The sequence below is a fragment of the Corvus kubaryi genome, unplaced genomic scaffold (assembly GCF_017639235.1).
Source record: "Corvus kubaryi isolate FWS band 111438036 unplaced genomic scaffold, C.kubaryi_AGA036_p1.0 37256, whole genome shotgun sequence".
Lineage (NCBI taxonomy): Eukaryota > Metazoa > Chordata > Aves > Passeriformes > Corvidae > Corvus > Corvus kubaryi.
In genome coordinates this window covers 3,784,182-3,799,792 of record NW_024581076.1, presented here as the reverse complement: position 1 = coordinate 3,799,792, position 15,611 = coordinate 3,784,182, and the positions used below count along the sequence as shown (strand labels likewise).

Here is a 15,611-nt window from a genome sequence, read left to right as displayed (position 1 = left end):
CCCCTCCCCAGGGATGCTGAAATCTATACTGTGATGGTGCTGGTGTGACTAAACAGGGGTAAAGAATACTCAATATATAAGCCACTAGTAATGATGGGATGCAGTGCAGTAATTTGTTTTACAGTACCAGCCTGAAGGCTGTGTTACAATAAAGAGAGCCAACAGAGAACTGCTTACTTTGCTATGGCTCGTTTTCCTTGGTAACACCCCATAAGATACATATTTTCCACTAAGCATCTCCCTCACAGTCCTTGTTCCTCTTCTGAAACAATGACCCCTTGAACAGCAGTCAGCAGTCTCTCTCCATTTTTTTCCCCTTGTTTACTAGTCATTTATTTCTTGTTAACATCCTCTTTTAAGGCTGCCGAAACAGAAAGAAAATCTGTCACCCATGCCTGTGTCACAGAACCCTACCATATTAGTAACTATTAAGGCTTAACCTAACTCTCAGGTAAGTATGGAATGTTAATCAAACATACTAAAGCAGTCTAATCAGAAATTGTTTAACTCTGTGGGGGGTCCATCTCCCAAAATACCCAAAAGATACCACAATTAAAAGGTAAAGAAGGAAATCTGTTTTTTTCAACATGAAAAAAAGAGATCACAGAATGGCAACAGTGGCTGATGCAACCCCATGTAAACCAAGGAACTACACGATGTCATGGCCATGCCTGTGACATGGCATCTTGGCACACCATGCTGGCTCATGCTAAAGCTGCTTACATTCCATTAAAGAGAACACTCCAACATGGGATTAATGCTCAGACTATCAAATAGTTTGTTCAGCAAAGGAGAATTTTGTGTAGACACAGACTATAATTAAGTTTTTTTTTAATTGGTGCAGTAAGCTGCTATGTATTGTTGTTTGCTCCTACACTGTAAAGCCAAGCCAGTTAGCATAAAGGTACCTCAAGTGCAGCATATCAGCTCCCTGAAGTTCATAAAACCTTTTATTAAACCTGAAAGCGAATTTTTGTTAAACACTTTTGTTAAACAGCACACTATTTTTTTGTTGTATTTTTAAATTAGTTTTTATTTTTTTCAGATATAATGACTTTAGTTTTTAAATTACTTCCATTATAGAAAAAAATTATTCATAAAATTAAACATTTTGGCATCCAATCCAATTGCAATTCAGAGTCGTGCCAAATTCAGTATCAATTTAGGTTGCTCAGAGCATTGTCTACTCTAGCTCTGTGTATCTCCAAAGAAATCTCTACAAACCATATATCTCCACAAACCTCTCCGGACCATCTGGGTAATGTTTTTCAAATTCACAGCCAAAAACTGGACAAGGGTTTCAGATGCGGCCTCAAAAGTGTAGAAGAAATAACAACTCTCTTTGACCTTTAGTAAGGTCGTTAGGAATTCTGCATTTCCATGGTATGTTTGGATATACATATTGGTTTCAGTTTTATTATTCTAGTAATATCTTACTGGTTTTTTATTTGATAGATTCTTCTGTTGATATATTCAAATCATTACTTTGTACTTTCTCAGTGTGATAATATATTACACGAATACACATGACAGAATAAATCCTTTTCATAGCTTCGTAACCTACGTATCTGAAGAATGAACAATATTTGGTTTAGTCCTAAATTATTTACTGCATTTTGACTGATGTATAGGTATTTTCACTTGCTTAATTTATTGCATGGGATAATGAAATGTTAGAAATAATAGTGAAAATGTTAGTGATAGAAAACCTATAGGAAAACACACTGTATGTATAAGGAAAAGCACATACAACACTGTGCAACAGTACAAACATGACATGAATTTTGAAACTCAAGTTCAGATGTAGAGAACAAATTTCTCACTGGATCATAACTCTCTTAGTTCAGAGTGACTGTGTGGAATTACCAATACAAATACATCAATATGCTTTTGCACATTCTCCTCCACGTAGGAGCACACATTTTAATTTAGTTGCTATTTATAGCACTCAGTTGAACACACTGGGAAACATTATAGAGCAGGAGGGTATTTATCCTTACCGTCTTTAAGCATCACTTACACACCTTAAATAAGGATCTAAGCTTCCCATCACTCTTAACAACTCTTCTATTTTGACTCATGGTTTGGTTTCTTTTTTCTTCAATTATGTACCTTGCTGAACATTTAGAGATAAAGACCACACCAAAAATAACTCTACTAAGGAAAAAATCAAACAACAAAACAAACAAAACCCCAAATCTGAATGCCTTTCTGTTGACTTCAGTTTTAAAACGCAGTTATGTCTGTTTACAGAACTGTTGAGTGCACTTGCATCCTGAACTGATTGCTTTATTTGACTGTAAAATCTCAAGAGTAGAACAACTGCACACACAATAGATAAAGAACGGTTTAGTCAAGAATTATTCGTATGACTCTTTTCCTTCACAAACTAAATTTGAGATGTCAGCCTTCGAACTTAAAAGACTCTGAAATTTTAAATATTTTTTAATATATTTGCAAAGGAATACAATATGAAACTATGCTATAATTTCCAATTCGGTAATATGGCATCTCCTTCAGAGAAAGATAGGTCAATATGCAGCTACATTTCTGCCTTCCCCCAAAGAAAGGCCAAAAAGATTGCTAATTAGGGATGGTGCTTGCTTGTGGAATGGAAAAGTGTTTCTATTTAAAAATGGGCTTTTTTTTTAAAATACATATCTGCTAATGATATTTGAGAAATAGTTACAGCATCTTACCATTGATTTTGACCAATTAAAATCTCAAACAAGAGATGAAACATTTTGCAAACTGTTACACCAACCCAGCTCCCAGCAAACCATCTAGAAGTTAAAAAAGAGCCACAATCACACCTATGTGTTAGTTACAAAGCTGTCTTATTACTCTAAGTGATTTATTTCTATGTATGCACTGCTAACTATGACATCAGATTTATAAATAAAACAATAAAAGATTTTTAATAGATTGTTTATTATTAGTAGACAGAATATTTCTGTCAATATAGTAGTGATCAGAAGAGCAAGTTACTCTAAACAAGGACAATCTGCCTGACCAATCTAGTGGCCTTTTATGATGGCGTGACTACAGCAGTGGACAAGGGAAGACCTACAGATCTGGATGTATGGGCCATCTATCTGGATTTCTGTAAAGCCTTTGACATGGTCCCTCACAACATACTTCTCTCTGAACTGGAGAGAGATGGATTTGATGGGTAGATTGTGAGATGGATAAAAAATTGGTTGGATGGTCACATCCAGAGGGTGGTGATCAATGACTCAGAGTCCCAATGGACATCACTGACAAGTAGTGTCCCCCAGGGGTCCGTACTGGGACCAGTGTTAATTAGTATCTTCGTTAATGACACAGATGAAGGGATCAAGTGCACCCTCAGCGAATTTGCTGATGACACCAAGCTGAGTGGTGCTGTTGACACACCTGAAGGATGGGATGCCATCCAGAGGAACCTGGGCTTGAGAACTGGGGACATTGGAATCTCTTGAGGTTTAACATGGCCAACTACAAGCTGCTGCACCTGTGTGGGGCATCCCCCAGTATCAAGACAGGCTGAGGATGAGCAGATGGAGAGCAGCCCTGCTGAAAAGGACTTGGTGGTGCTGGTGGATGAGAGGCTGGACATGAGCTGCCAATGTGCCCTCACAGCCCAGAGAGCCAGAGGTGTCCTGGGCTGCATCCAAATCAGCGTGGGCAGCAGGGCCAGGGAGGGGATTCTGCCCCTCTGCTCTGCTCTGGTGAGACCCCACCTGCAGTGCTGCAATGTCCTGGGGGACTGCATGCTACTGTATTCCCTATCATCTGCCCTATGCCAGACATGAATCCTGTGCCTTCCTGTGTCTTTAAGCTGTTTCTCAGGAGAGGGAGGAGAGAAGCCAGGCGAATTTTTCAGAGCCGGTTTGTGCTCAAGGACACACACACTCCCCTGCGTTCCTGCGGCAGAGCGGAGGAAGCACCTTCCTGCTTTTAGCCAGCTCTCAGCTCCTCTTCTCGGGAGAGAGACTGAGAGTTAAAACTTTGCTTTTTAGCTAGCCTGCTAGCTGAGCTGCTTGCCTCCTTTGGCAAGAATTTTTCTTGGGACTGTTCTGTTCCGGTCTGGAACATCATTCCCAGGAGGCCCTACACCATGGGGCCCATGCCGAACCCCAGCTCTGGAGAGGGCAGAGCCACACCTACAAAGGACTCTGCATTTACCAGGTTTTCTCCACAGTGAGAGGTTTTATTATCTAACATTATTCTTTTTCCATGCCTGTGTGCACTTTTCTTGTTAATAAATAGGTTTATTTTTTACTTTCCTCCAAAGAATTTCTTTCCCGAACCTGGAGGGGTAGGGGCTGCTGAAATCTGCCCTCGATCAGAGAACGTTCATTTCGGATGAACTCCTCCAATTTGTCTCAAACCAAGACATGTGTCCAGCTCTGGGGTCCCCTGCAGAGGAAGGACACAGGCCGGTTGAAGAGAGTCCAGAGGAAGGACACCAGGATGATCAGAGGGCTGGAGTATCTCTCCTATGAGGAAAGGCTGAGAGAGTTGGGATTTTTCAGCCTGGAAAAGAGAAGGCTTAAGGATGACCTAACTGCAACCTTCTAGCACCTGATGGGAGCCCTACAAGAAAGACGGAAAGAGACTATTTACAAGGGCATGTAGTGACAGGACCAGGGCGAATGGCTTCAGACTGAAAGAGGGTAGATTTAGATTAGATATTAGGGAATAAATTCTTTCCTGTGAGGGTGGGTAAGGTATTGGAACAGGTTGCTCACAGAAGTTGTGGATGCCCCATCCCTGGAAGTGTTCAAGGCCAGGTTGGATGGGGTTCTGAGCAACCTGATCTACTGGAAGGCGTCCCTGCCTATGCCAGGGGGTTGGAACAAGATGTTCTTTAAGGTCCCTTCCAACCCAAACCTCTCTCTGATTCTAAGTTGTCTACAAAAAGCAAAGCAGATTGACGGGATGAACCTACAAATTGGTGCATTAGCATGTGCTGCAGCCTTCTCATTCATTAATAGATGGAATTTAAAATTACCAGTCTTTGACAGAATAACATAAGGACTCATGTTCACATGTGAATGATAATAACATCATTTTCTACCCCTTATACTAAAATTAACCTTTTCTGCTTGAGCTTTTGTCAGACAAGACTATCCATTTTACTCTGCTTTCTCTTTTGCAGACAGCTCTGTCCATGATAGAGATACAGTGAAAAACAAGCTATTAGAAACAGAGCAATCTACACTTTTAATTTTGATAGATTGAATGCATAAAATTTATTACTATTTTATCATTGCATCTTTTCAGATTTCTTTCTGTATTGTGAAAATGTATTTCATAGCTTAAAGAGAAAAATCAATGAATGATGATTATTTTATTCGTTTAAATAAAGTATATCAACTACAGTTTTAAATCTTATAAAATATATAGTACAGCTTTTTGTAATTTACTAAGTATATAAATACTATCTTTCATCCATAGAAAAAATACAAAATACTAAATCTAGTTTTTTTAAATTTAAACCTAGGTTAGGAAAGAAGATCATTTTCTTTAAAATATGGTAATTTCTCAGACACAATGTCTGTAGAGACAATGACCTGGGTTCTTCTTCTTTTACTCAACATTTACAAAAATCTTTTTATGAGTAATTATCTCCTGCAATAAATATTTTATAATCAAAGAGCTAAACACCTGGTTAGTGGTGTGATAAGGGGTGCTGCTCAAACTTCTGCTTACAAGGTAGTATTTTACAATTTCAACAGAACAGCCATTCTCACAAAACATGCTTAAAATTTCAAGAGTTTAATGAACAGCAGCTGAATTCTGTTGAAACAGATTACATTTCACAACAGTTAAGCCTGATATTTATTGAAAAGCCTATAATTTGCAGATGCCTCAGTTTAACAGAGCATCTAAACCTCACTGGGAATAGGCTTCAAAAGCTCACAAGAAAACCAAAAGAAATGCAGGTAGCAGTATTTTCCATTTTCCAATGCTGCTGTTTAAAAACCATTTTCCAGGTTTTTTGTGCAAAAGGCACAATGTTTTTCCAAAACTTGACATAAATCTTGCTCATTGGCAACCAAAATTATTTACATTTGAAATAGCATAGTTTGCAGATTTAGTGTTAAAACCCACTGTATTTTGGAGGAAAATAAACATTTCACTATGAAAAAAAAGTGATGTTCAGTTTTGGGCATCACAATTTACGACAGATATTAAGTTATTAGAGTGTCCCAAGGAGGGCTGAGAAGATGGTGAAGAGCCTGGAGGGGAAACTTTACCAATGCATGAACACAGCTTTCTGTAAGTGACAAGAGTACACAATCTCTTTAAGCACAAAAATTGCTTCAGCTTCTGCTTTAATTTCCTTAGAAATGAGATCTTATTTCAGTGGACAACTCCTATTACCCATCCATGTCCAAAACTTAGATTTCACATTCTGTGTGGTCCCTTGTTCAGATGGTGCATCTTTACAAAGCACTACCACTCCGTATCAGCCATGACTTCATCAGTGCAATCTCACTGAGACAGTGATTAAGAGTGACATGATAAAACAGCTGCTAAGAGCTTCAAATTTGCATATTAGAGACAAAAAAAACATTTTTTTTTTAGTAGTACCTGCATATTTCCAAATTTTACCAAACAGTTATCACTTAGATATAAGGTCTTGAAAGACATATCCTGGCTGATAAACTCTGAACGGAATGAAATCATGCTGCAACACGATGAGAACTGAGGGAGCCAATTAAGGATCAGTTCCTTAGCAGATAATGTTAGGCTGTAGCTGTATTTTTGTTTTGATATTCATGATAGCTAAAGAGAAGAAGCCAAGAAAAGCAGCAGAAAAATGCTAATTCTTCAGAATACAGTGGAAATTTGAACTAAGATAATGGAATGGGTGGATTTAAACCACATTACTTTTATGGATTTTTGTGCTTTAATATTAGAATACTAAATCTGGAGCATTCTGCACTGTACAGATACCTAGGTAACAGCTGTTCACATAGACAGCCATGAGAGGAACAATGACAAGGTGGGTGTCATAGGTTAGCAAGCATAGTCCCTCTGAAGGTGGTATAATTTTTTTTTCCCTCTTTTAGGTCTGTTAATAAACTTCTTTATATTCTTTCAAGTTTGGTGCCTGCTTTGCATTTCTCCTAATTCTTATCTCACAGAAGATAAACAGTAATGAGTATTTTGGGCCAAACCACTACAGTGGGGAACAAGCAAAACTAATCCATCTGAATCAGCCTCTCCTAAAACTGTAAAAGACAAACCATTAAGCTATTGTCCCTGCTGCAGACTCTGCTAAGGCAATGTATTAGAAAGCACTCTGAAAACTAAGTGTAATTACTCGAATTGGGACAGGCCTTATTATGGAGTACCCCAGTGGATGAATAGGGGGACTGAGCATGACAATTCTGGATTTTTACAAGAATTGTATGAGTTCTTTAGCCTGGTGAAAATTGAGAGGACTCAATTCCCTTGGTTTTCTAAGAGCAGACTTTCTGCCTGTTATCAGTGAATGAAAATTTAGTATCTCTGCCTAGATGCCTAGGATATGATGGAGAAATCCTGTGTTTCCTATTCCCAGAAGGTTTTCCAGTATATTCAGCAGGCAATTTCCAAGAGTTCAAACCTCATATAACTTGGGTGTCCAATCCACCTTTCTGGGGGCCTAATTGTTGAAATAGAGGACTACGGTTCCAAAACAGGAACAAAGTCATTCTTTCTCAAATACTGAAAGACCATTAAAACAGCAAAAATCTTATACTAGGTGCTCAAATTGGTATTGAAGTTAACTATTACTACCTTAGATTTTACTCAGGATGGAAAGGGACAAGAGACCAGCATCTCAGAAAATAAATATAAGTCCCTTGAAAAAATATGAAATTTAACTTCTTTATATACTAGGAGTACTTTATAGATAAATGCACATTTTCAACAAAACCTTTCATAAATTATGCAACTAAAGACTTTCAGTGTTTATAACATTTCCTTGATTAGAACTCTGAAATTGGTGCTTATGATTCTGAGGACAGAATGTATGCTGCAAGACTTTTAGCAGCTCTCTGACCAAACAATCATCCTAAGGAAGAACTGGTTTTGTAAATGACATAAAACCAGCAGAGTCCAAAAGAATGAAATAAAAGATCTTTTTGGAATAAGAAGGGTTTGGGGTTCTTTTTTGAAGAGGTGAAATTAAGCTCTTTATTTAGTTCTTGTGGAAACAAAAATTAATTTCCAATCTGTTGACCTGAAATATTTTTTCAAGGTTGCTGTTCAGCTGACATTTGCCTGGGCTGCTGTTTCACCTCTTAACAGCTGCAGTTGTGAGTCTCCTCTTTCTCTTTCTCTCCTGCTGGTATCCACAGCCACGAGAAGACACTTATCTAGAGACTGGGATGCACTTAATACCCTTATACTGATGTGCATTATTGCTGAGCTATGATCGTGAACCATGAGAGAAGGAAACCACAGAAAACATTTAGGGTGCCATCATGAGGAAACTGACAGTGTAAGGACCGAGCACTAAAACTTATACAATGATCCATGATAATTCATACATTTCATATCTTAATGTCAGTAGCAAATACGTCACTGTAGACAGACAAGCTGAAACACAAAATTATAAAGTTCAATGTCAGCACTGCTTATTGAAAGTATTCAGAACTCCATCTTAGAAGAATGTTCAATACATATCTTTTGTTTCAATTTAAAGCAAAAGCTACCATCCAAATATCAGAACTTCCACATGGGAAGAAGTCACCTATTTACATCAGGTCTATCGCCATAACTAATAGTACACAGCAATGCATGCCTCTACTGCATTTTGCATATACAAATACAAATTTCTTCACACTTTCAATAGGCAGGTTTGGGGTTTTTTTATTTTCCTTTTTACTGAGTCAATTCAGACCTGAAAAATGCAACACCTGTTGTTTTTCTGCCTGTTGTTGTATAATGCTCTCAGAACAGCTTTACACTTCTAGAAATTCTGCTATAAATATTTTACCATCTGGCCTGTATTTTGTGTTCCTCCCCATCCCCATTAAATGCTTGTTGCAGTTACTTTTACTGTTTTCTGCACTGGCAGCAAACCTCTTGACAAGGCAGCCTTTAACTAATAACCTAGGTAGAGACTTACTGCATCCTTAGGAAATGTAATCCTTCAATACAACTTTGATCTTTCAATATCTCCTACTTCCTCTTAAAAAATGCCTAAATCAAACCTGTCTCAAACAGTAAGTCAATATCTTATAGTCAATGAAACAGAGGGAGATAAGAGTAACTATAAAAAAAAAGCTTATAAAGTTGGTCATATAAAACTAAACTAATCCAAAATATGGCATTTATTGAAAAATAAATCTGAAGATAATTTTCAGAGTTATGAAATATCTTTATTGAAGCCTTTATTGAATTTTTGAACACTAAACCTAGAATTAACTAATGATTAATTACATTTATAAAATCAATAATGAAAAGTCACAAAAAAGGAAAGTTAATTAAAAATGATCAAGACTAATCAGAAAGGTGTAATGGGCACAATCATGATTTGGAATCACATTTATGGACAAAGATGATTCAACTGAAATGCATAACTAGAAATAATCAACATTTTTCTAATAATATACACCAAAAAATACAGAAATTGTATTTCAGATGTGATTTGACTAGAAGCTTGAGAGGCAAAGCAGACTGATACTGTATTATTAAGAATTGCTCCAAACACAACTATATTACATATTTGCCATTAAAGAAATAAAATGAGACAACCAGTGACTGTTATCACTAATAAAAAATTTAACATAATTTACTGCTTAAGGACACAGTTAAGTACCTACAGTAAAGCTATGCCTTAATAATCTTTCTCTCTCTTACAATAAATAACTGATTCCTTCATAATAACTTTCATAAAAATGACTAATCCAAATGTACCATTTTGTCAGCAGTTTGAGCAATGAGAAAGGAAGATTACTATCATGGTAATGCAGCAAATATAATGCAGCACATTTGTCAACAGCTGAGTGGAGTAATAGATGGAAATAAAAACTTTTGGAATATGTATGGTTGAAAATCATCTATTACTATTAACACTAATTTCATCCTGTTACCTCTGCATTATCACTTTGTATGGGAGGTGCACTACACACAGAAGCTTGAACTCTAATCTCAGGCTTCCATTAAAAATAAATCATGTAAGTAAGGAAAATTCCATGCAGTTTGGTCACAACCAAATGAAAGGAGAAGTTGCAAACAGTACTCTTGAAGCTTACGAACATGCTGACTCACCACAAATGATGCTTTTTTAACACTAAAGGCTTTAGTAGTCAGCAAAAAGACAGATGAGACTAAGTTCAACTCCAGCTGTATGACGAAATAACATTTGAACATGCATTATCACTTGTTGCTATACATATTTATATTTTTTTCTTGTTTATACTTTAAGCCTTTTTTGAAGAAAAGGATAAAGAAAAAATAAGCATTAGCCAAAAGAAATTGTTTGCCTAACAAGAATCTTATCAATACTTTGGAAACATCTGTTTGACAGTTTCTTTAGAAAAGTAATGCCTAGAAGTCACATGCCCTTCAAATGTTTCTTCTGAATCTGACAGTCAACACTAATATTGATGGGAATCTTGCTATCCCATTTGACAAGATGTGTTAATCAAGATCAAAACCAACAGCTTTCTATTTATTGCCGGGACATAACAAAGATCTGTCCTTCCTAAAGTAGTCTTCCTTTCTTGAAGGTTCTCACAGTTTTCTCTCTATGTATCCAACATAGATAAGGAATCTGTTTCCTTAAATATTAATTAATTTAGGTAAATTACTTTTATTTTTTCTGCGTATTATCTTACATACAACACTTCTGACAATCAAAATATATATAGATTTACCTAAACTAAAATTTACCCTCTTCACTGTCAGACTATGGACAGACAGGGCTATTGTCAGACTCTGCACGCTCTCTTATAGCCCCTTCTAAACCTGGAGAATGCAGATGTTTTCATTTTTTTCTTCAAAGACTAGTCATCTATGAATTTCTACATTACCTTTATTAGAAATGCTTCACTTACATCTTGATAGGCATCTCCCTACCAGATTAAAGAGTATGTCTTGACTTAGATGCAAAATTTCATCTGGGTAAAAAAAGTCTTTTTTCCCCACAGTTCACAATAAAGATTAATGACTAAAATCTAACATATAAACCAATTGTGAAGTAACTAACCATATTATCACGTTACTCCTTGATCTTCATATTTTTACATGCATTTTCACATATCTAAAACTCTTTGGGACCTGTGTTTGTAGAGGTCTACTGCAGTGGAATTTACAAAATACACTGTGTCACTGAACACCAGCATGCTGAGGTAAATGACTCTGAAATTACCTGTATGGCAAGTGCTCGAGCTACAAGACTTCTGAGATATTGCAAAGGATCTTCTGGACCTTCCCACTTGTTTTGCCATGTGACAGGACACTGAAATAAAATATGTATTTACTGAAAGTATACATTTCAAATCCATCATCATTACATTTTAAGCCAGAAATTTGAATGAAATTAATAATCTTGAGATCAAATACATCTATAAAGGAAAAGGGCAATACTAGTAACATAATGATCAAGAACATACAATCAGAAACAGAAAGGTCATATTCCCGCTAATTCTTTGTATGGCCCAGACACAGTTCTGATGGAGAACTTGCAAGAACCTCTGCTACTCAATAAGGAAACATCAGTTGGTTCCACAAAGACTTCCAAAAGGCCTAAGACAACTATTTATTGGAAAATCACAATGCCATCTTTCAACCGCAACCACAGTTTCCCACTCCTTTGCTGCAGCCTCCTCAGTCTTGAACACGCAGTTGTGTGGCTGTGTGGTGAAGACAATCTGGTACAATTCCTCTGAATAATTATTTTCTCATCACCTTCCAGTTTTTGCAGAGCAACACCCGAGAAAAAACATCCTGCAAGACTTCCCTGTACAAGTTTTTTCACTGACTTCAAAAAGAAAGGCTTAAAAGAGCATCTGTTAAATTTCCTCCTTAAAAATAAGGATAGGAACATTAACTTTACCTAGTCCACAGGAATCTAAACCACAGTGAAAGTGACTGCAAGATTCTCCTACTTATGAGAAAGAAAATTGATGTGAAATAGTACCTGTGGAATATTGCACACTACTGAAGATGCTGAGCAGAAAAAACAGTTTATACTGTTTAATATTTACAGCTGCATTTTCCAGGAAGTTTCCATTCTAATAGCATATGTATTAAACACGTATTCAAAATCTGATCATAGAAGTTTGTAAAAAAAGGTATCTTTCAAAGTAAATACTCTATGTTTACCTTTTATAGATAAAAACCAGAACATAACTAGATTTGAGGATAGTAACTACAAATGGATTGAATAAACTAGAGCACAAATGAGACAATTAACAAAGCATAGTTAACTGCATTGGGGGGAGTCGTCCTAATTAGGATTTTTTGAAACTTATTTTTTATTTGAAACCTGGCATTTTTGCAGCCTCTTCTACTTGATATGCATTTAAAGACAGCTCATCAATTCATCAATATATCACTTAAAAGGCATTTGCCTAATGTTGCTAATATATCACTCTAAATTACTTTAAAGAAATAGCTTAGCTAATTGTTATTATGTAAGTGTATCTCAGATGTACTTATGCTCATTTTGGCTCGGATGGAGTTAATTTTCTTCACAGTGGCTAGTATGGGGCTAACATACCAATTTTACACAAATACAGCACATTGCTGAAACCTTTGTAAGTCATACATTTATTGAATTTCACATTTCTGTTAGTAATCCAGCAGTTTCTTCAGGTGCTATAATCTTAAAAGAACTACAACCTTAGTGGGTTTAAAATACAGGTTTTGAAAAATAGTCCTTTGCTACATAACACATGAAAACACTTAAGAAGAGTGTATAGAAAATACATGAAGCAAATCACTTTTTTGATGATAAATATAGTGAGGCTTAGCTGCCATGCCACGAATGTGGCACTAGGCTCTCTGGAAGGCTGCTGAAAAAAATGCTATATGGTCACAATACAGTGCAGTGATCTGTGTCAAGGAAAGTGGGTAAGTAAGCAGATGAAATGACAGAAGCACTGGTCAATACATCAGGAAGCACTGAACTGATACTTGTGAGAGGTTAAAATGCATAGAATTTTTAAGAAACTTTCTGTGGTAGCCATCAGCTTCACCGCTGCTGCCGGTTCCAATTGAAGCGTGCAGCTTAAGCACACAAGCGAGCCATGCTCTCTTGCTCAGTAACAAGAAATATAACTGTAGGAACTAAAGAATGGCCATTACATGTATCACTTTCATTCACTATGACTTGGACTTAGCACCAGTTTCTACCACACAGTCAAAATGTGTTTAAAAGGCGATGAGATTGCTAACATGAAAACACGAATTTATTCTAATTGTACAGCAATTTTGCTAACAAATGCTGTCTTGTGAATCTAAAAAGACAACAAATTTATTTATTATTTTGATTAGAATTTGATATATCAATAAATGCATAACAATCTTTTTAACAGTACTTGTTCTTCACATGAAGATAAACAGGATGCTAACAGGAATTATCATTCATTGAAGAAGCAATCTCACTATCTATGCATTAGCATCGACAGAATTTATGAGTTGCTGGAGGTGAAACAAAACCAGAGTTTCATGTCACATCAATGCTTGACTATCTTTGTAATCCAATTATCTAGCTATTAATGATAGAGCATGTAAACTTGCTGTCACTAATTATACCAGATTATAAACGTGTCCAGTTTAATGCCAAAAAACATGGAGAAAGTACATGTACAAATTCTGACTGCTTTTCTTCTACATCAAGAATACAGGGTGAGATGATAGGCTAGTATGATAGGCAGAGCTTGTCTGGTGTGGTATGGCAATACTCCATACTGAATAAATGCAAAGAGAATTGTTATTACAACTTAAATTTTAAGAAAATGTAAAAACTAAGTAAAGGGACAGATTTACATGTTCTACTGGCTAATATATTTGACTTATCTAGCATGACTTGCTATTTAAAATTCAAATAGTATTCCACAGCTTCTAACCTTACTGCATTTGTCTGTAAGAGAAAACTTGATAAGAGAGTAATACATTCAGAAGCTTCTGCAAACAAAAAAAAATTCTGAAAAAAATTCTGGAAAAAAAAAGATTTTGCTTTAGGTTTCTATCTTTAAAGAACTCCATTTTAGAGTCTTTATCAATAAAAAAACTTAGAACAAATAGTAACATGAAAATATGTGTCAGAATTAGTTTAGTTTCCTTGGGTTTTTCAATGCTTATTACAATATATATTTATTACAAAATGACTTACCTTCTGGTTTAACAGAGCACTTGCTAGTCTTTGTACTTCAGAGCTCAGTAGTGAGGTACCTCTGATGACCTTACTTAAAGAAGCAAGTGACTGATGGACACTCTGCACAAGGCGAATGGCATTGAATTGCTCCAGAGTAATGAATGATAAGACTGGAGATCCTTGTTGTTCTGCAGGAGGAGACACCTTTTGATGGATCAGGTTAGAATTCTAAGAAAGAACACGTGATACTCAGTTAATAAACTCAGGGAAACTCTGATGTTGTACAACATATTGTTTCTTTAATTCATAATACCTCATATGACCTCATTAGCTTTAGAAGTAGTGACGGTATCAACCCTCTTCTGACATGGATTAAAAGTATAATGATACTTTCAGTACTGTCTGTGACATCTTCAATAAAAGCACCACTCTTCTGAGACAAGCCTGTCCACCCAGTTAGTTCAAAAGTACTTGAATTGCTGAAAAATCTTCACTTAGCTGAATCACTGCTTTTAGTATTTGTGTCAATGTGCCAATGTAAAAAGCAGTGGTGTACTCAGCACAACAAGATTTTCTGGGTACTGTAAACTATGCTGCCAGTACTTGCTTTGTGAGACTGCTTCAACATGGAATTAAATTAAACAGAATAAATACAAAATATATATAATTTTATGAATAAATCTTGAGTAACTCAGGCTCTGAGAGATACTTCTGCTCTCACATTGCCATTTTTAATACTTACTTCCCTTCCATTAAAGCCACTGAAAATTCAAATTTATTCAATAATTTCAAGAGATGGTGTAATTTTGCAAATCTTAATTCATATGCAGCTTATTACATAAATACAGTTTAGCATGTGTTTGGAAACTGTCAACCTGACATGTGACAAGATGCTGCAATGAATTCCAGTTATAGAATTAAAAACTTTATTGGAAAATTCTATAAGGCATAAATATAAAAAGTAAATCCTAGCCTATAGGGAAAAATGTTTTGCTATTTCAATTTCTAGTAATTTAGTAAAGATAAAATCAGATTTTACTTTCTCTGAAGTATGTAGTCTTAAAATAACAAGTAGTTTTGATTATTTTCAGGTTAAATGCATTTCTGAATTGTCACATGGCATCTTGCTTTCCAGAACACAGAAGATATTTACCTCTATAATCTTTCCCAGGCACTACATGTTTGTCAGAACTTTTACATTTTTAATTTCAGGCTCATACTGCACTCAGCTACAAAGCTAAAATATGAGAGAAGCTAAATGAATGAGCAATACTTTGGCTTATGACTGACCAACAGAAAA

The 15,611-nt window shown here is 36.0% G+C and overlaps 1 protein-coding gene across 2 annotated transcripts in view; it reads right to left on the bottom strand.

Annotated features, from left to right (window-relative positions):
* DYNC2H1 (dynein cytoplasmic 2 heavy chain 1) overlaps positions 1 to 15,611 on the bottom strand; it is a 155,446-nt gene that overhangs the window by 15,995 nt on the left and 123,840 nt on the right. For both annotated transcript variants that reach the window (XM_042023790.1, XM_042023791.1), the window contains exons 84-85: positions 14,330 to 14,539; positions 11,360 to 11,449 (exon numbers count right to left, since the gene is read on the bottom strand). In XM_042023790.1, the coding sequence (XP_041879724.1) occupies positions 11,360 to 11,449; positions 14,330 to 14,539 (300 nt within the window). The remainder of the gene's footprint in view (positions 1 to 11,359; positions 11,450 to 14,329; positions 14,540 to 15,611) is intronic.